This window comes from Lolium rigidum, chromosome 3, assembly GCF_022539505.1.
Source record: "Lolium rigidum isolate FL_2022 chromosome 3, APGP_CSIRO_Lrig_0.1, whole genome shotgun sequence".
In the NCBI taxonomy this organism is placed as follows: domain Eukaryota; kingdom Viridiplantae; phylum Streptophyta; class Magnoliopsida; order Poales; family Poaceae; genus Lolium; species Lolium rigidum.
In genome coordinates this window covers 110,179,637-110,201,166 of record NC_061510.1, presented here as the reverse complement: position 1 = coordinate 110,201,166, position 21,530 = coordinate 110,179,637, and the positions used below count along the sequence as shown (strand labels likewise).

The 21,530-nt window shown below is 44.7% G+C and overlaps 1 protein-coding gene across 2 annotated transcripts in view; it reads right to left on the bottom strand.

Annotated features, from left to right (window-relative positions):
• Window positions 1-2,006: 2,006 nt before the first annotated feature.
• LOC124702164 (serine/threonine protein kinase OSK4-like) overlaps window positions 2,007-21,530 on the bottom strand; it is a 26,050-nt gene continuing 6,526 nt past the window's right edge. The window contains exons 1-11 of one of the 2 annotated variants that reach the window (XM_047234277.1): window positions 7,430-7,550; window positions 5,672-5,860; window positions 5,207-5,391; window positions 4,630-4,812; window positions 4,407-4,538; window positions 4,122-4,307; window positions 3,483-3,572; window positions 3,330-3,410; window positions 3,103-3,243; window positions 2,794-3,024; window positions 2,007-2,484 (exon numbers count right to left, since the gene is read on the bottom strand). In XM_047234277.1, coding sequence (XP_047090233.1) covers window positions 2,371-2,484; window positions 2,794-3,024; window positions 3,103-3,243; window positions 3,330-3,410; window positions 3,483-3,572; window positions 4,122-4,307; window positions 4,407-4,538; window positions 4,630-4,812; window positions 5,207-5,391; window positions 5,672-5,855 — 1,527 coding nt within the window. In that variant the 5' untranslated portion in view covers window positions 5,856-5,860; window positions 7,430-7,550 and the 3' untranslated portion in view covers window positions 2,007-2,370. Of the gene's footprint in view, window positions 2,485-2,793; window positions 3,025-3,102; window positions 3,244-3,329; window positions 3,411-3,482; window positions 3,573-4,121; window positions 4,308-4,406; window positions 4,539-4,629; window positions 4,813-5,206; window positions 5,392-5,671; window positions 5,861-7,429; window positions 7,551-21,530 lie in introns of those variants that run through there. The other variant, XM_047234278.1, reaches the window with a different exon arrangement.

Sequence of the window (21,530 nt, the reverse complement as noted above, 5' to 3'; positions counted from 1 at the left end):
AATCATCATCTCCCGCGTGCCTCGGTTATCTCTATACCCGAGCTCTTTACTTGTGCACTTTACCTTGTGATAGCCATCGTGCTTGAAGTTATATATATCTTGCTATCACATACTTGCTTGTATTGCTTAGCATAAGTTGTTGGTGCACATAGGTGAACCATTGCTTAGAATAAGTTGTTGGTGCACATAGGTGAACAATAGTATATAGGCTTTGGGCTTGACAAAGTAAACGCTAGTTTTATTCCGCATTTGTTAAGCCCATCTCGTAAAAGTTTTAAATCGCCTATTCACCCCCCCTCTAGGCGACATCCGTGTCCTTTCACTCACAACTGTGCTCAACAGGCAAAAACTCTCGCTAGAGTCTCGCCTTTATGTTCTTGCAATAACCCTGCTCATAGATCATCTCCATGTCCTGTATCAGTAGCAGTCAACAGATTACTACCGTCAGGAACAATGTTTGTATCTATGCGATGCCTATGAGAAATGAATTTAGGGTGCTCAGCACCCTACCCTTGTTCAAAAAAAAATGACTCTCAGCCGTTGCGTCCTCCATCTTTGTCCCACCACGCTCCAAGCACTCGAGGCACCCCCTGCCAAGCATCACCTTTAAGAAGGAAAACACCGTCGACACGATGCTACTCAGACCAAACCGGTCATAGGGTTTCCCCCGGTACGTAGAGTGCAGTGGACATGATATTCCGACGACACCCTCCTGGAAGAAATGGTGTCACGTGAAGGCGGCACCGCGTCAGGGCTATGCAAGCTAACACGGATTTCTACCGCCCCCATCCACAAAAAACCCTAGGACCCCGGAGCACCACCACCTAGCTTCGTCACCCGCCAGCATGCACCACCATGATCTTGTAGCCCCCATCATCAGTCGCTTCGTGGCACTAGCCTGCAACCTGAACAGTGAAGGCACATGACATAATCGGGACAAGAAACAGTAGCCTCCAAGCCACGCTGGAGGAACCCACCTCCACAGCCGAGAGGTAGTCATTGGTCGAACATAGCAGCGGGGGCACACTAGGCCCCATCAGGCCAGGCCAGCCTTGGATGGGCCCGTGAAGCTCCAGCAGCCCTGCTGCAATAGGTTGGCCGCAGATCCGCTGTCCCGGGACTTCGCTGCTCGAGTATTGTATATGTGTGTCGTCCGCTTGAGCCGAAAAGGGTTGCTCATTTGTTAGCTAGCTTAGCAAGGAAAGATCTAAAGTGCTTGGCATGATGAACTACTACCAGTTTTCTTAACCCCGAACCTTGTTAGGTGATATGACAATTATTGTTAGCTAATGAAGCCCTATTCATACCTAAGGAAAACACGGACCAACTCCGAACCCTACTAGCAAGCAAAGCGGTCAAGAGCTTCATTGGACTCTATTTCCTTGCCTTTGGTGTGTTTGTGGGGATGCACTACTAGTCCAGCACTCCAAAGAGACAAATCTATCTACGCCAGCTCGGAGACATAGAATGAATTATGCAGTCCATGGAGCACATCGACTTGAGACCTAGGGCTCGGAGACATAGAATGCAAGGTCCATACATGCTCTGCTCCGCCGCCGATGGCACACACAGTCACAAGGAGCACCCACTATCCACGGCTGCCTGCCGCTCGCTGTGATGAACAAGACAGACGTTTCACGGGCACGGAAGCAGAGAAACAAGGGGACATAGCTTCATCCCATATTAGAGCTCCTTTGATTCATAGGATTTTTTGTAAGTATTGTATAGGATTCAGATTCTATGGAAGGTTTTCTATGGAAGTTGTTTGATTCATAGGATCATATTTCAAAGGAACTAATCCCATAGAAATATTCTACTAGTGTAAAATTTTCATAAGAAAAAAACATTAGATCATAACTTATGAGTTCCTTCACTATAATCAAAGGTAACTCCTCTGCCCATAGGATTCAGGTAGACTCCTATCATACGGATCAAAGGAGCCCTAATAGAGTTGCAGCATGGAGAACTTCAATGCACAAACACAACCACTACTTTCGACAGTAAGATTAACATAAACCAACCACTATGTTCAATAGTAAGATTAATATAAACCAGATCCCATATACATATTACGAAAGCTTAGGCTGCAGCAGCATCACCAGCAGTGCTGCAGGCCACAGAATCAGCAAGGATTCGCCCACATGACTCACCACAGCCTACTTACTACGCAGGTCTTATCATCACCATTAACCTTTTGGTGCTTGACACAAGACTAGTCACTCAAACAACACGGTTCGCTGTCAGGGACTGGGTAAAAAGAACACGACGAAACACACCTATTTACATGGATTTATTTATTCATCGTTGCAGTGATGAAACCACACGCGATATAAATATGTCTTGCTATTCACCGCTCAGCCAGAAGAGGCGCTATAGAACCCTAAGGTTGGTAAGGAATGACGCACAGAAGTCCAGGAAAAGGAGCTGAGGTCCAGTAATTCTCTGCATGTCCAGCAGGTACTTGTCATCCCTGGTCTTGTAAAGCTGAAGAAGATACAAAAAGAACAAATTAATTGCTAAATACAAAACATATAATAGTGCCATCTGGCTAATAGTAACACCTGAAGTATACCGACAGTAGGTTAAATATGCAGACTATATGACAATGAAACAAACAGATGACTGAATGAAATAGGGGATATACTGGTCAACTTTTGCCACAGCAACAAGGTTATTTTTTCTAACAGGCCCAATTGCTGAAGACAATATTTAGTAGAAAATCAACTTTTTTTTTCTCTATTCTTGGAAGTCTGGAATAAAATTAAGTTAGTATTAGAAGGTGAAATTTCACACCTGGATTTCGAACTTGATCACAACAGGTAGCCTTCCATTTACATCGCCATTATCCATGATGGTAGAGTCATCAATGAAGCTGTGGTTGGCATCTAACATATCACTAACCTGAGGAAACCCAGGGCACCACCTGCATTTCATGTTGTAATGTCCATTCTTCTTCCAGCAGACATTTAATTCTTGAAGTGACTTCAGAACCTCAATCATTATCTCACGTGGGTGAGCCCGGGACTGTTGGATAAGTGATGCATTAATTTAATAGATGAATATCACAACACAAAGAGAAGTAAAATGAGCAATGTGTAAGACCTGAAGACCCAGAGCCCATTTTCTTTCAACTGGATAATATGGCCGCAGGCCACTGCCATGAGAACCACTGCTTCCTGGAAGATACTGCCTGGAACTTGAACTTGCTGATTCCAATGAAGCAAGCTGATTATAACTCCTATCCTATAGTACCATCCATTCAGATAGTTAATAATGCTCAAACCTTTAATGAATTAAGCAAGGTCCAGATGATGCAAATGTGGACTAACCACTGATTGATGTTCTGCTCCCAGATAGCCACTAGTAGCTCGGAACCGATTGTCCAAGAGTAAGTAATATGCAACAGTTGCCTGGAAGCATTATCTAACGTTAATTATGAAATAATTGAATGTAATGAACCGCTGACTTTTGTTTTCATATACCTCATTTTGTAGCCTATTGCACAGCGATTCACACACATGGTCTTTGTCATATCCCAGGTTGATAACATCTTGAAGTGTATCTTCATCAATCTTCATAATGGAAATATAGGAAATCAGCATATCATTGCAGTGAAAATGACATTAGGGAGTTCACTAGTAAAAGAACAAATTAATGCATAAAAGCGGCGATTACAAGGAGTTGTGCTACTTTTGCATCCTGTGAAGATACATTTTGAGCCACAACTTATGGCGATTGATTTTTATAATATTATGTAAGTTAAATATTATTATAAAATTATACCCATAAAAGCTATTTCATGACAAAAGTATCAAACTTAGTTGTTCCTGCGATCCATTCAAGTTCTGATATATATGTTTTTTGGAAAAGGAAAGTTCATTCATATATTGATTAGTGAAGTTTGAAATGTTTTACAATGCACATATAAGATTATACCCATAAAAGCTACTTCATGACAAAATTATCGAACTTAGTGTTCCTGCGATGCATCCAAGTTCTGATATATATGCTTTTTTTATTGAGGTTCATTTATTTATTAATTGGTGGATAGAGTTTGAAACGTTTTACAGTGCCAGTGCAGATATGATATAGTCACTTAAAATGTGAAATAGATGAGATACCATTTTGGCTTGCTGTGCTGTGTCTGGTGGAGGCACTGCCAAGTAGCGAGGAAGGCGATACTGAAACCACGGATGCTCTCGGATTTCAGGAATTGTGATTCTCTTCATAGGATCAACAACAAGCATTCTTGGGATCAAATCCCTTGCAAGAGCAGATAAATGACTTGGAAGGATATAGATACCTCCCTGGAATACCAAACAGAGGGGATCAAATCTCCAGATCAAAAGAGTATGCTACAGTCCAGCCAAGATCCAACTTAGTCCATATAGTATGTGCTGTCTCACCTTTATCTTTTTGAAGAGGTTGGGAATATTGTCATCATCAAATGGAAGAGTACCACAAAGAAGAGCATACAGGATAACTCCACAGCTCCAAACATCAACCTCAGGTCCAGCATACAGTTTACCTGAGATAACCTGCACAGGTAGAGATGCCAAGCTATTCAAAACAGACAGTGTGTAAAGAAGCATGGAGATAAAGACTCCAGGAATACCAATAGAAGAATACCTCTGGAGCAGCATAATTTGGACTCCCACAGCTCGTCTTCAAAAAATGTCCATCGTGCATGACATTACTCAACCCAAAGTCAGCAAGTTTAACATTATATTTGGAATCAAGTAACAGATTTTCTGGCTTTAGATCACGATGAACAACCATATTTCTGTGGCAGTACTCAACACCAGATATAATCTGCTCAAGAAATTTTAATAAAACCTAATGAGACAAAGCATAAATATGCATTCAATAGATCAGAAAGAAGAATTTATATTACTCAATTTCCTTCAAAAGGATATATCATTTCTAGATATGTTTTAAAACACAATATCATTTAAGTAGAGATACTAAGACCATATAGGCATCAAGACCACGCCATTTTTTAACCAGTTCAACTCAAGAGAAAAAAACAATGTGGCAACCGTCAGGAGCTAAAAAAAAATAGTCAACAGGTGCAAACTGAGACAATTGACTACGGCATGCACAGTAAGCACATGTGGACCATGGACGAATGTGGATACTGGACAATTGGACAGCATGTTCATACATTTTGATTGTTCAAACATGTTAATAAGAGCAAAAGGAGCACCTGCTGGAAAATTCGGCGAGCCTCATCTTCCTGTAACCTGCCTTTTTCCACAATGCAGTCAAATAGCTCACCATACTTGCAATATTCCATCACAACAAATATGTCTGTAGGTGTGTAGATGACCTCATAAAGCCGGATGATATGGGGGTGAATAAACAACCTCAGTATCTTGATTTCTCTCTTTGCTGGAAGCAAGACATAAGAAAAACAAATAGAAATATAGCATTAGCCATTCAGCCTGTAAGGCAATTCCAGTTCCAGCTGCTAATATTACTAACTCAAAGCAACAACAGAAGGTGAACTTTCTTCTTAACGAAAACTGAATGTACCCTAGACTAATTGCAAATTATATCGACTAACGGATTAGGTGGGAATCTGGAACACGCTCTTAAAATCTTGAGCAAGCTAAGGATGAAAAGCAAAATTTAGAAAACAGTGTGGTCTATTTGAAACAAGGAGACATACCCTTCTCTTCCATTTCCATAGTTCTCATTTGACGACGGTTGAGGATCTTTATAGCAACCTTGTGTCCTGTATGCTTGTGCTCTGCAATCTTCACTTTACCAAATGTGCCAATACCTAATGTTCTTCCCAGATTGTAGTTCTTTAATGCATCAGAATGCCCGCCTCCTCTAGTGCTCCCATCCATTTTCACTGTGGCAATTACGAAACAACATAAATTATATACGTGATTCAGGAAACAACTTCATATTTCAGACAAAAGATTGATCACCCCTTTCAAATGGTCAAAAAATATCCTCAAGGTATGAGTTACGCTGGATATTTTTGATCACGAATAATATGGAACATTTACAGTGTCACTGCCATCAACGCAATTTCGAGAATATCACCGTGAATAAAAGATGGTTGGCTAGATCACAGCACATAGTTATTATTATTATTCTATTAAGACATCTGCGGCGAATATTAACTGCCACTTGGCTTTCCATGTTTGTATCTTTTTGTAAGAATACACGATTCTTGAGCAATGATCAGCAACTAACAAGTACTCCCTCCAATCGGTTTTAATTGACGCTGCACCACCTAGTCGTATATGCATGCCACGCATGCACTCCGCGTCGATTAAAACGGATGGGAGGTAGTATCTTGTATCAAGCAGGATCATAGTCTATTAATTAACGTAAGAAACTGCATGCAAAGCTTTCTTAAAAAGGTTCCCTGGTACCATGACTACACATGTGCGGTAGAGATGGAATAGATGTACTCCATCCGTCCCGAAAAGGATGCCCCGGATTTGTCTAAATTCGGATGTATCTGAATTTAGACAAATTTTCGGGACGGACGGGGTGTTGGTACTACAAATGATACAATGAATGCATTTCACCAAACAGATGGAGCCGAAGCCCCGGTAGGGATCAATAAATGGTAGGTTCTTGTCGGTATAATTAGTTGTGTGCATAAATAGATACTGTGATAATAAAGATATATATATATACTCTATCTGTCCCGAAAAGGATGTGTGATTTTCCAGAATTTGGATGCATCTAAATGCAGACAAATTTTGGACATATTATTTTCGGGACAGAGGGAGTGGTACAAATGATACAATGAATGCATTCACCAAACAGACGGAGCTGAAGCACGATACTCCAGTAGGGATCAATAAATGGCAGGTTCTCGTCGGTATAATTAGTTGTGTGCACAAACAAATAAATGAATAAATAAACAGTGTGGTGAAATGATGGTGGCTTAGCAGCAACACATGAATCTGCCAGCGTCTTGTCAACCGAAACGTGGCGGTATCGGTATCGGTATCGGAATCAGAATCAGAATCTCCCGCACAGTAAATTTTGGGGAAAAGTACGATCGACCGGCCGACTGATTATTAGCCGATAATCAAGGTCTATTACCTCTCTCCCAACTGGAAGAGGATGTTGGGCGACGGATCTGGGGGGAAATCTCCCGGGAGAGACAGGAAGGAAGCGGGGGAAGAGCAGAGGACTAGTTGAGACCGCTGATCAGGTGCTGCGCCCAGCGAAATGGGCACGCAAACTAAATTCCCCAGGTCGTCTACGCGGATTCAGCCCGCGGTCCACCCCGAACCTCGGAGGAGGCGGCGGCCGGAACCCAGAGCCCGCGCGATCCACCCCAGCTCCCCACGAGCAGCTACCAACCCAATCATGAACAAGCAACAGCACAAACCCCAGAGAGCCGAGAAAGGGAAGAAATCTAGGAAATTAGGAGGAGGATCGGTCGCCTTACCTGGCGAAGGCCCCCGTGGGTCAACCGCGCGGGGTGGGGGTGGGGGGAGGGGAAGCAGGCGACTCGGAGGAGACGAGGAGAGCAGCGAGTGGAGGTTTTGGGTCTGGCTGGTTGGGGGAAGAGGGGGGAGGCTTTGGGGTGGAGCTTAGTTTTAAGGCGAGTTGCCGGGGCGGACGGCGGACGGCGTAACCGGGGAAAGGGAAGGCCGTCACGCTTGCGTGCGCGCGTGTCGCCTCGGCCTCGCGCCGCTTGCCTTGCCTTCCCTCGCGGCTCGCGGCTCCCCCTGGCTTTTGGTTTGTCGTTTCCGCCGGCCGCTTCCCTCTCCCTCGCCCGTCGTTTTCCGTCGCATGTATCCCTCCGTCAGTCCGTCGCCGGTTGCGTGGCGTGCTTTTGGAGGGTGGTCGCCGGGGCGGGTGCCGGCGGAAAAGGGCGAGCGCGGTGACGCGGATCCGATGCCGCGCGGCGCTGGACGGACGGAACGTGCGTGACGGGACCGTTAGATTTGGGTTTGGGTGCGCGTGCGTGCGTGCGTGTCGCACTGTTTTCTGCACTCTACCTCTCTTCGCACGTGTTTCTTGTTTGCTTTCCGGTGGTGTCTCGCGGCCCGTGGCTGTCTCCAGCGGCTTGGCTGCTTTGGGCATGCGAGCATCTCTCCCTGCGTCCCTAGACGGCGTCGAGTCAAGCGCGCCGAAGCGGGGAAAGCAACAAGCCGACCCACCGAACAGCGAGTGGGAAGGAAATAACGATTGTGCCCGCCGAACGATGAGTGGAAAAGCGATAATCTGACCCACCGAACAACGAGAGGAAAAGCAACAAGTTGACCCACCGAACAACGGAGAGAGGGGGAGGCAACAAGCTAACCCACTTAGAACAACAGGGGAGACGCAACAAGCCGAGCCCACACGACCAGCGAGGCAAAAGCAATAAACTGACCCACCGAACAACGAGGAGAAAGCAACAAACCGACCACGAAAAACGTGGGAAAAAGCAATAAACTAACCCAGCCAGAACAACGAGGGAGGAAGGCAACAAGCCGAGCCCACCGAACAACGGGGCAAAAGCAATAAATTGACCCACAGAACAACGAGGGAGGAAGGCAACAAGCCAGACCCACCGAACAACGAGGGAAAGCAACAAGCCGACCAACCCAACAACGGGGCAAAAGCAACAAACCGACCCACCGAACAACGGGGCAAAAGCAATAAAGCCGACCCACTAGAAAAAACATGGGGAAAAGCAACAAGGCGACCCACCGAAACAACAATATGACCCACCGAACCGGCTATGATGACCATGTTGTAGAGCCAAAAGCGAGAGAGAAAAGAAGTAAAAGAGGACAAAATATTCGAAGTGTACATTGATGTCACCTTTCGCCATGGCGGTGGCCAGGATGACCGAGGCCAAGGTATTTCAGGAAAAAAATTCCTCCCTTTATTGCGTAATAAACTTAGAATATTTTTCGTGAATAACAAGAAGCCATGTCGTGCAATATTAGGAGGGAACACATTTCGCGCAATATTAGAGGGAAGCAAAGAAATACAACATGACAAAGCTGACCCATCGAACCATCCGCGATAATCAAGTGGTAGATCAAATAGAGGTAGAGAGATAGAGAGAGGTCAAAGAGGATAAAACCTTCGGCATGGAGTTTGATGTCACCATTCACGAGGGAGTTGGCCACCATTAGTGTTCTCACATGCTTTGGAATATTTTTTAGTTCCACTCTTTACCGTGTGATAAAAGATCAAATTTCTTGGCTATAAAGAAGAAGATACACATATCACCATAGTAAATACATAGCTATTGTTCTCGATTGTTCTTGAGCTTTTTCACGAATAACATGAGTGTTCCGTGCAATATTATCAGATAGCACATGTGGAGTAGAAGGAAATAAAATTTTATGTACAACGGGGGTAAATGCAACAAGGTGACCAACCGAACAGGTTGTCATGACCATGTGGTAGAGCCAAAAGCGAGAGAGAAAGATGTAAAAAGGACAAAATCTTTGACGTGCAGGTTGATGTCACCTTTCCCCATGGAGGTGGCCATGATAGGCTGAGGCCAAGGTTTTTTAGGAAAAATTATGTTCCGTTCCTTTATTGTGTGACAAAGGCTTAATTTTCTTGCCTTGAAAGAACGAGATACATAGCATCGAGAGTAAATGTAGTGTTCTTTTCTTTTAGTGTTCTTAGAAGTTTTTGTGAATAACAAGAGCCATATCGTGCAATATTAGAAGGGAACATATCTTGCGCAATATTAGAGGGAAACAAAAATTATTTTAAAACATGAGGAAAAAAGCAACATGATGACTCACTGGACCATTCATGATGATCAAATGGTAGAGCAAAGAGAGAAAGAGAGATTGCGGGGAGAGAAGGGTAAAAAGGACAAAATCTTAGGCATGGAGGTTGAATTCATGATGACGTTGGGACTCCAAGTGCGAGTGTTGTGTCGGCGAGTATTTTCCCACAATGGTGACTCGAGAGTTATATCGAACTCTCGGGAAATGGAAGCAAAGAGTTGTTTCTCCCTCTCTTCTTCTAGCAATCCTTCAAAATAAAATAAAGTCGTGTGTCCCCAACTCCACCGTGTGGTTATCAAACATAAGGTTTCGTGTAAGTAAAAGTAAAATAAAGCAGTAACTAGAGTAAAGTAAACTAAGAAAAAAACTGTAAAGGTTTGTTTGTTTTGGGGTTTTGAATACAAATAAGATAACTAAATATTTTTGTATTTTTAGATTAAAATAATGCTGCAAATAAAAAGTAAGATCAATGCAATGGAAAGTAGTTTCTTATGATTAAAATTGGACCGAAGTTCATGGGTTCACTTGACTATTCTCTCTTTTAAATTGTAGTGGACAATAACAATTCATCAATGAGATATAAAGAAAATAACTTCAACGTGTGTAAGATACGCATTCATATGGGCATCACGTCCTAACATAGAGATGATGCAACACATCTCTCTTGTACCCTCTGTGCGGTTTCTTGGCTTCTTCTTCATCTTCTTGAGTCACCATGGCAAAGTACTCCGGTTGTTTCTAGCCACGTGGAGCTTGATGCATGTATGAATCATAGCTTTCATCATACGAGTCGTAAGACGGCTCTCGCTTCTTTGGGCTAAGACCTTGAGCTTCACGCTTGTCATCCTCAAGTGACGAAGTCTAAAAGCTGTCCCATGACGGAGGCATGAGGCCGAAAGATTTCCCTTTTCCTAGAGCTAAGTAATGCATCCGGTGATGAAGAATTGAAAGGATAAAAAATGAGGGGCTTTTGGAAGCCTTATTAGGAGTGAAGCAGAAAGAAATCTCGTGGGTTTGGAGTTTATGGTGGCAAAAAAAGAATCTCAACAATATAGAAACATATAGACTTAAAAACTAAATTCTAGGCAGCACGAACCGTCCGCCCGTACCCGATATCTAGCCAAAAAATCAGGACAAATAAAGTTAGTTCGAGAATTCGGTACGGGCAGGTTCGAACCAGTACCGCCTGGTCGTACCGATTACCGACATAAGAAAGGCGGCGCAGTTTTTCTCTTTTTTACTAACAAAACGAAGCAAAAAAGCTGATGTAATGCATGTCGCGAAAATTGTGTCCGGAAACGTTATTTCCAAGAAAGATTCCATAGAAAATGGCGATCAACCATACGGACAAATGCGGTCATACGCGTTCGCCGTGCTCGGTATCGAAATTGGAAAACCATCTTACGAAAAACATCCGAGTAAGTTTAGCGACCACCAGTACGGGCAAATCTAGTCATACCGCCCAGCCTGTAACGAGGTCGCGAAAATGTCTTCCAGCTCAGAAAATTGCATAGACCTCGAAAACGCGTGCAAATGAAAGGAAAGCTCAGGTGATATCCATTGTGGTGGGTTAGTCACCCAAATTGCTTACACCCGCCGTCTCCGGATGCCTCCGGGCAACCAGATCATGGGCAGTAAGTATTTGGATGCTAACCATATGGCTAGCACCAAGTTTATTGGAATTTACAGGGAGAGCAACCATCTTTGTGCTTATCAGTTTTATTTTGAGGTTAGCGATGAAATAGTCCAGGAGTTGTTGCCTTTCTCTGGTGCTTTTGGTTTTCCAGGGAAGAACACTTGGGTGCTTTCACCGGAGGAGTTCCATGCTTTGAGGGTAGCGGCTGGACGAGCGTCTGCCCCAGGAGGAGACGTTGCTTGGGAGCAACATAATGATCAAGCTGGAGACGATGACCAACAGTGAGGAGGCCAGGGATGGGACGATGATACGTCTCCAACGTATCTATAATTTCTGATGTTCCATGCTAGTTTTATGATAATACCTACATGTTTTGCTCACACTTTATGATGATTTCATGCATTTTCCGGAACTAACCTATTAACAAGATGCCGAAGTGTCAGTTCCTGTTTTCTGCTTGTTTTTGGTTCCGAGAAAGGCTGTTCGGGCAATATTCTCGGAATTCGACGAAACGAAGGCCAAATATCTTATTTTTTCCGGGAAGGTTCCGAACACCGAAGGAGAGTCGGGGCGGGCCGGGGGCCACCACCACCACACACAGGCGCGGGCCCGGGCCTGGCCGCGCCACCGGGTGGTGTAGAAGGAAATAATATTTTATGTACAACGGGGTAAATGCAACAAGGTGACCAGCACGAACAGGCCGTCATGACCATGTGGTAGAGCCAAAAGCAAGAGAGAAAGATGTAAAAGGACAAAATCTTTGACGTGCAGAGTTGATGTCACCTTTCCCCATGGAGGTGGCCATGATGGTCTGAGGCCAAGGTTTTTTTGGAAAAAATTATGTTTCTTCCTCTATTGTGTGACAAAGGCTTAATTTTCTTGCCTTGAAAGCACGGATACATAACATCGGAGTAAATGCGGTGTTCTTTTCTTTTAGTGTTCTTAGAAGTTTTTGTGAATAACAAGAGCCATGTCGTGCAATATTAGAAGGGATCATATCTTGCGCAATATTAGAGGGAAACAAAAAATTATTTAAAACATGAGGAAAAAAGCAACATGATGACTCACTGAACCATTCATGATGATCAAATGGTAGAGCAAAGAGAGAAAGAGAGATGCGGGGAGAGAAGGGTAAAAAGGACAAAATCTTAGGCATGGAGGTTGAATTCATGATGACGTTGGGACTCCAAGTGCAGAGTGTTGTGTCGGCGAGTATTTTCCCACAATGGTTACTCGAGGGTTATATCGAACTCTCGGGGAATGGAAGTAAAGAAGTTATTTCTCCATCTCTTCTTCTAGCAATCCTGCAAAATAAAATAAAGCCTTGTGGCCCCAACTCCACCGTGTGGTTTTCAAACACAAGGTTTCGTGTAAGTAATAGTAAAATAAAGCAGTAACGAGAGTAAAGTAAACTAAAAAAAAGTAAAGTAAACTAAGTAAAAGCGGTAAATGTTTGTTTATTTTGGGGTTTTGAATGCAAATAAGATAACTAAATATTTTTGTATTTTCGAATTAAAATAGTTCTGCAAATAAAAAGTAAGATAAATGCAATGGAAAGAATTTCTTATGATTAAAATTGGACCGGATTCATGGATTCACTTGACTATTCTCTCTTTTAAGTTGTAGTGGCAATAACAATTCATCAATGAGTTATAAATAAAATAACTTCAACATGTGTAAGATTGCATTCATATGGGCATCACGTTCTAACATAGAGATGATGCAACACATCTCTCTTATACTCCACAAGAAAGGAAAAATGATGCGGCCCGACCTTCGGTCTTCACGCATCATATGCTTCATCGCCAAGACGACACGCAAAGGTGAATCTTCTCCTTTATGTGTGTCTACTATCGCCTATGTGGAACAATATACTACTTCATACTCCAACATATATTGATGATAGGAACTCGACGACAAAGTACGGAGGGAAGAGAGGATGCCATGGAGACCAGGGGACGCAAGGCCGATATCACGGAGGCATGGAAGAGAAGGAGGAAGAGGAGCTGGAAGCTCGGGCCGCATGCTTGCCGCCCACCATAGACGATCGCCCGCCTGGCCTGTCGCCCGGCCAGAGGTCCGCAGCGTAGCCAAGCCACCGCGCTCGACGCCCGCGCCGTCGCTGCCGCCCGTGAAGGCCGGCAGCTGCCGTCCCCACAAGCCAACATGTGAATGCGGGCCGTTCGTCTGCCCGTCCGTGGCCCGGCTGGTTTGTACCCAATGACCAAACCACCCCTCCTTAGTGGTTTCCTCGTAAATAGGCACCCACCCCACCTTCATTAGGATAGAGATGAGTTGCGAGAACTTGGCTTATGCCTCCACCATCCCTCCGGGATTAGGGAAACCACCTCGCCCAGATTACGATCTATTGTATCACTCGATCTCCTTGTCGAATCCTTGTGGATCTCTTTGGTGACTTCTATCAATTGTTGCTCTTTTGCTTGCACTTACGCCTTTGGGTCTTTTGCTTGCACTTCTATCAACCTTCGGTCTTTTCACCCTTCTAGATCCCTAGGTTTCGGTTCGCCGATCTTTCTCTCGGGACTTCTACCTTACGTGTCTTTTCCTTGGAGAGCTTCTATCGGAAGGTGGTTCGGGCCTTCGAGAACAGAGGCCGGATTGTATCGGGTTATTTGTGCGTGTGTTCATCGTGTTCTTGTGTTCATCCCTCACCCCCCCCCTCGTGTTCTTGGTCGAATTTGGAGATCGGGCAGCCCACGGGCTCGGCCCGTATCAAAAAAACTTCAATGCAATCTTGTATTAAGAATTAACATAGTATAGCCATAGGTACTTTGACATGATGCTGAATATCAAATATGCTACCTTGAACAAACAAGATCATCACTTTTGTCACGTGATTAACATAGCACATGCATTCACTTTATCCCTAGTGAGATAGCAAAAAAAGGCAAAATCATAATAGATCATGAATTTGTTATCACTATCCAATCAATAAAACCATGATATTCCATCTAACACACATCATCCCACACACGTTTTGCATAAAAGTTGGATCAGAACCAATACTTAAGAGCGTGGTACATAATATGCATCTACCAATACATCTTACACAAAGTAGAGTCAAATCTCATAGCATCATATCATAAAAAAGATCCACCACATAGGTGATTACATATATGATTATAATCATGTTGGGAGCTCATATGGCACTAAGAACTATGAAGAACATGAGAGAAATAGATCAAGCTACTACCACATGCACCAGTAGTCCGGAGGTGGACTATCACCCATGATCATAGTGATGATGATGAAGACGTGTGGAGAAGGTGGATATTCCTTGCGGCGGCGCTGGCGAGTTTCCCCACTCAATCTTCTCTACTGCAGCCTCTATTTTCGTGTTTCGTGTTTCCGCGATGCTCCCCTCCAAAGAACCCCTTGGGGTCATATATATAGTGGTTTTAGGTCAAAATACGTCGGTTCACGAGAGAACCACAGCAGATTTGGCGATCGGCGGCTGAGAAAGAGAAAGGGGTGGCGCGCGATGTTCATATTGGATGCAAAGATTGATCAAGTTCGAGAAGAGGTAGATGCCGGTCGTGTGCCATCCACGAGCAAGACGTACTTGAAAGTAGAGAAAATGGGAGGAGATAAATATCACGATGAGAGCTCCCATGTGGCGGCCAAACCAAACCTAGATGCCTCGGAACCCTCTCGCGGCAAAGTGGCACATCGGTTGGAGACAGGCGAGGAGCACCAAACCCGGATCTTCCTACCTACCGGAACTCTACGGCAGCGAATTGGCACACCAAGCACATAACAACATGAGGCGGAAAATTTAGGCTGCATCGGCATGGCGTGTGCGGCATTTGGCGACGTAATTAGATCGAACAAGGACCAATGAAGCGCGCATGGGGCGCCCCAACCACTAGTACCTAAAAAGAACAAAGGATATGTATCTTGCTGCTATGGAGGATGTGAAGAGAGGCTTGCTCGTGAGGGTTACACTAATGCAAAGATTTGACACTCTATACGAGATGACTCGAAATCTCGATCGAGGATATGTGCTCATGGTGAATGGAGGCACGGTGAGATGGAGGAGCAAAAAACAAGCCACGATTGCTCAATCTACGATGGAGTTAGAGTACATAGGCGCTGCACGGATGCGGGGAGCGAGGCTGTTTGGGCGAGGAAGTTCATCATTGAACTAGGAGTGTTCCCGATATGCATGACCATGTTTCTATGATAACATAAACACCATTGCAAATATAAAGACCCAAGGTCTCACTCAGTCAAACATATTCCCGATGTTATAATGTGATAAGAGCGTATGTCCATGACAATGAGAGTAAATATTTGCAAAATATATATGGATCTAAATGTTTGTGGATCCATCGTGAAAATATCTACCACAAGTGAAGCATTATTAGCACCAAGAGTCAATGTGTGTTAGACTTTTGCCAAGCCTAAACTAGTTTTATTTGCATCCTAGTGCAAGTGGGAGACTGCTGGCACGATATATGTCCTAGAGGCAAATAAATAAAGATGTTTTATTGTAAAATATGTAATGTTCATGATAAGTTTTATGCCATGCTATAATTGTATTAAGCGGAAAAAATTAATGCATGTGTGGTATGTAAACAAAACCAAGTCCCTAGTAAAATAGTCCGTTGATTAATGGATGATCAAGGTTCCCTGATCTGTGGACATTTATGTTAATTAATAATAGAGTCATGCCATTGAATGAATGATGTGATGGACTCACACCCAATGAAAGTATTCCTATGTGATCCGGTCACATAGTTTAGCATTGTTGTACTAGAAAACGTTGCAACCTAACCCTTAAATTGTGAGGGCCATATCTAATCACTATCACGTCTTGGAGGCTGCTTTGACAACATCAATCCTCACACCGTAAGGAAGTGATCACAAACATGTTTCTTAGGTATTCCAAAGGGAATCTTTCAAAAAAAGGTATTCCAAAGGGATGGGTTGAGCGTGTGTGTTAAGAGCGGGATTTGTCCACCCGCTTGACAAACGAGCATACTCTAGGCCCACTCGGTCGACATTAGATCTATAAAGCTTGCAAGCATGTGGACTGAGTCACGGAGATGTGATATCACGGGAACGAGTTGAACACGTTTGTGCGTAACGAGATCGAACTAGGTATAGGGTACCAAAGATCGATGAAGGACAAACTAGGTATCATGAGATAAAGGGAATAGGACTCGACGTTGTGGTTCAAGCGACAAGGATATTTCGTGGAAGCGTAGGGACCATTGTGGTTTCGGAACCCTGGTGGTCATTGATCGAAGGGGTGTCTCGATGCTGTATGCGCATTGGAACGCCGTGGAGTGGCACAGCTTAACAGGACAAGGCGGCTTAGAGAATAATTTGGGATCATCGGAGTAATAAGAGAGAGCCCCGGGAATTTTTCCGGGGAGATATCGGAAAAGTTATGGAGTCTATGAATTGTCCGAGAGATTTAATAAATCCGTTTTCACTATTTATTTGGTGGAATCAAATATTAAAAATGATTTAAATAATGAGGTACCCCTAATGGGCCACCATGTCAGTAGCCCGCTAGGGGCGCGCCGAAGCCCCGAGGGAGGAGGTGGCTGGCGGCCCACCCCAAACCCTAGGCAGGCGACAACAGGGAGAGGCGCAGCGCGAGGCGGATGCCACTCCATCCCCATATATAAAGAGAGCCCCTCTCTTCCTCATTCACCCTTGGCTCATTGCCTCTCTCTCCCTCTCTTCCTCATATGTGGTTCCCAAGTTTTGGGATGAGCATATGGGGTGAGATCTCTCCACATGCACACGTCAGTCATGCTCACTGGAATCTCGGGTTCGGATCTTCTACTCTGCTCGCTTCGTTGGACCTGAGCTCACTGACGTTCATACACCGTACATGTGTAGAACTACAATGTGCCGCAACGGCTTGGAGCATCTTCATCGACTATATGTCCACTCGATCTTGAGATCGGCATCGTTGTACACCTTCATAAATAATATTTCGTTCGAAACGTAACACTTTCGGTATTCAAGGCGTATGAATACCGAAACTCCTTCGTTTAGATCTCGCATAGAATAGATCTTAGCTAGTGCTATTACGTCGGTAGGAGATTTTTTGTTTTTGCTACGGAACCCTACATTTTGAAGTAGCGGTGGATTTGCCAAATTGGAGCTGATTTCTATATTTATTTATATGGAATTGCCAAACAAAGAATTAAGTCCAGATTGACGGATTTGCATCACGAGGAGTTATAATTGAAGTTGCAACTCAAATATTTAAACCGCGTGTGAGTTGTAACTAAAAAATTGGTTCACATAGTAAAAAGTATTCACTCGATAAAAAATGTATTTATATAGTGCAACACTATAGGAATTACATCACTTGACTAAGATTCTCACTGAGTGAGAATTAGTTACTGGCAGCTTGCCCATCTAAGGCTTGAGTTTTAATCTGGAAAATTCTGTTCAAATATGCAAAACTATGCGTATGATTCATTTTTTTTGTAAATTCCAGACTTGCGTGTTTATTTCTGAACTATCTTTAAAATGTTAACATCACATCGCTCTGTTGGTTAAAGCTAAAGTAATGCAGCGGTAACATCTATACGCCCCCTTCCCGTCAAAAAACATCTATACGCCCAGGATCTTGTATCTAACGTGCCACTTCGTACCACCGTAGGGTCAAGAAGGATCGGATGCCAACTAGTTAGTGTAACTTGTATCAGTCAAATCAAGGTGGTTTGTTTGGCAATCGAAGCAAGTAGTAGTTTCCAACTATTCCGACGGGTCGGTTTCACAGCTGGCCCGTACGTGTCCGTCTCAGTCAATCATTGTCATCCATGACCATGATCTAGCCCTGCCGCTGCATACCATGGCGAGGCCGCGACGGCTTCCACGACGGAGTGCGATGCGCCGGCGCTGTAACTCTGTGTACCTCGCGCCGATCCCGCAGCCCGCGGCGTTGGCGATTCCTGTCGAAGTGTCGAGCACTCGAGCTGACGGACTTGAGCTTTCCGTGGTGCACCATTGCTCCTGCTCTGCCGTCAAACTTCTTCATCTTGCTATCTTCTTTTTCGGTTTGCCGGCCTTGCCCATCGCAATCACAGAGTCGCCCATGGAAAATGGTGTACTAATATTTTCTTTTGTCGAGGAACTCCACTTCTACTCATATGAACAACTGTGAGTTATAAAAATTATTATGATACGATAATTCATATGATATGTTACTATTACAAGGTTTTGAACTTCTTCAAATAAAAGTCAGGGGCTACACCTCATCAATTGACACGACTAGTTCATGATATAATCACAGAGAGTATTCACACGGCCATAGGCAGAACTCTGCTTACGACCTTCATGTCAACATGAAACCCAAAGGTCTGGTTGATATCCATATCAACCAACAAGACCACACCACTCGAACCATTATGCTAAGCAAGCACACGCTGTAAACACTAAGACTGAAAAGCCCACAAAGATCATCACAGTACGATGATCATTACCCATAAAAGCAGAGCAAACTAAGCAAGTCGGAGCTCCAAACTAGCTAACCACAGCATACACGCCAAATCAAGCTAACAACCATTAACTTCATATTAGCAAAGCTCATTGGGGTTGTCGTGACTCCAACTCCAGCAGCTAATGGATCTGAAAAGAATGAAACGTTTGCTCCGAGTTATATTTCTAAAATGTAGTGTCATTATTGCCTGAATAGTAAAGAAGGTTCACGATTGCGTAAACTGTGAAATAATCTTTTATTCGAAATTTCTAAGACAAAAGAATTATTCTACTTTGGGTCATTATTTAACAACATGAATAGTTGTTTGGCCAGAAAACAAACTGTAATTATATTCGTGTATTGAGAGAAAACAGTAACCATTTTTTCCAAAGATGCTTAAAATAACTATTGAGATGCTCGACGAATTGATGTAGTGCCGTTGTAAAGAGGTTTGCGATTTGTAGCACTAGAATAATGCAATGGCAAGCTGGCAGCACTCAAGCAAGATACACTAGGTGCATGGATAAGCACATCCTATGCAAATATGGAACTATAGATCTGTTACTATATCACTAGTTTTGCAACAGCAGAAGATGGTGGTAGCAGAATTATAAGTTCATTAACGCACCTCACCAACTGCAGCATGCTCCCCATGTTCTTTCAGTTCCAGCGGATCATCTGCGTGGTGCTCTAGTTAGAAGATAGAACATAGCTAATCTGAACGACCAAGTCAAAGACAAAGTTCTGGAAATGTTAAGTTACCTAAAGCATAGCAGTCAGATTCCCCTTCTTGAATCACTTTGCTCGAATCACCAGCTCCAGCTGTAGCATTATGCTCCCCGTCAGAGCGGCCACCCGATGACATCCGCTTTGATGGCTGCCCTCAGCTTGTGGAGGACTTCTTGTAAGAAGGGCACACTGGACGTGAGTCTCCTTCAGTGTGACACTGCCAAACGGAGACTTCTTGTCAAAGGGCTACCGGATGATAGCGCTTGCAGATAAGCTCCTTGCAGAGGGGAGACAGTTTATCTAAATGGCTCTCTGACGAGAGTCGTCTTTCAGGCGATCCCCTTGGTGCAGGGATTGCTTCGAGCTCAACTTATTGATGGAGGAGCGGCAGGCCTGACTGGATGATTTCATCCTCACAAGGAACTTCCACACCAACATCCTTTTCGAGATCAGAATGCTCTTTCACTAGCCGGTCTACGATGACAGCTTCACAATCATCAAATTCGAAACTTTCATCCAGCTTCCTTTCAAAGCTCGGTTGATCCATTTGTTCCTCTCCTTGTTTGACAATGTTTACTTCTACCATATCAACTTCACCAGCACAATCACAATCCGAGCATTCATGCACAAGTGTGAGAGCATCAAGCTTGTTGTCAACTGTCTCAAGTGTATCCAACTTTTCAGACGCATCAATGTCAAACTTTGGCTGGTTCACGGCCATGCCATGCAGGCAAGGCGAAGCTCGTCAAATAGAGGGGTCAGAGTGCTAGCACTCTATGGCGGATCCATGTAGTTCCTGAGCTCAGCTTGAATCCGTGTAATGGCTGCCCACAAAAATAAACACATGTTTACTGTCAGTAAGAAGTAAGAAAATCAACTTTGAGTAGCACTAATCATGCAGCCAGTGTACAGTACAAAATGAAAAGAAGCCCATATTGTTGATGCTCATGCCTCGACAGCTGGCTACCGTAACACAAATCACAAAATAAATCAACTCTCCAATCAACTGAAAAGTAATACTTTTCCAGGTCCGAAAGGAAACAAACTCAACTCTTAAAATTGCACATTAGAGTAATGAAACGTTTGGCAATGCGCTGTCAGATAAAATGTTCGGCAAGACCGTCGTTTGAAGTCTCACCTGAGCTTGGCATTCAAACGCGAGGCGAAAGAAGGCCGCAGAGACACCGTGTGCTTGCCAGCAGACTCGGCGAGACGGATATGCGCCAGCCAGTAGTCGGCAGACTCGAGCGGATGGAGCGTGCAGCTGCTGCAATTCTGAGCGTAAGAAGAATCTCTGGAGCCGCAACTTGGCCGGCCCCGCTCCAGCTTCACACGCGCACCATCGGGGGTGTGCCCAGCAGCAGCGGCGTCTTCGGTGGGGCTTTGCTGACTGTTGTTCCCGCTGGTGCCGCGACGGCCAGCCGGGTCATCTGGAAGCTCACCTTGTGGGTCTTCTTCTTGGGTTTCAGCGTCCGGGTCAGGGCCTGGGCAAGCTTTCTTCAGGGCTTTGCTGCGGGACGAGACGGCCTCGCCCGCCCTGGCCAGTTCGGGGGCGACCGAAGGCTTCTGGGCGGCGGCGGGGATTTTGTAGGCTTCGCCAGCAGCTATTGGTGACGCCTTTGTAGGCTTCGCGCCAGCGGCAGTGGCGACGCCTTCACAGGCTTCTGCGGAGGGGGCGGGCGACACCTTTGCAGGCGCCGGCTTCCGCCAGCGAGTTGCTGTCGGACGGTGCCGAAACCTTGTGTCCTGAAGACAACCAGCATAGCAATATTCCGGTAAGCGAAACGAGCAGGCTTACGACGCGCAAACAAACAAATCTGAGACGCAGGCAGCGGAACATACCGCGGCCAGGGGGCGGCCCCGCGGGAACGCCGGCGGGCAGGACTTCTTGGCGCAGTCTTCCCGCGCGCGCGCGGTGGCGACGATTGCTTTCGGCGGCGCCGCAGCTCTTGGCCGGCGCGGC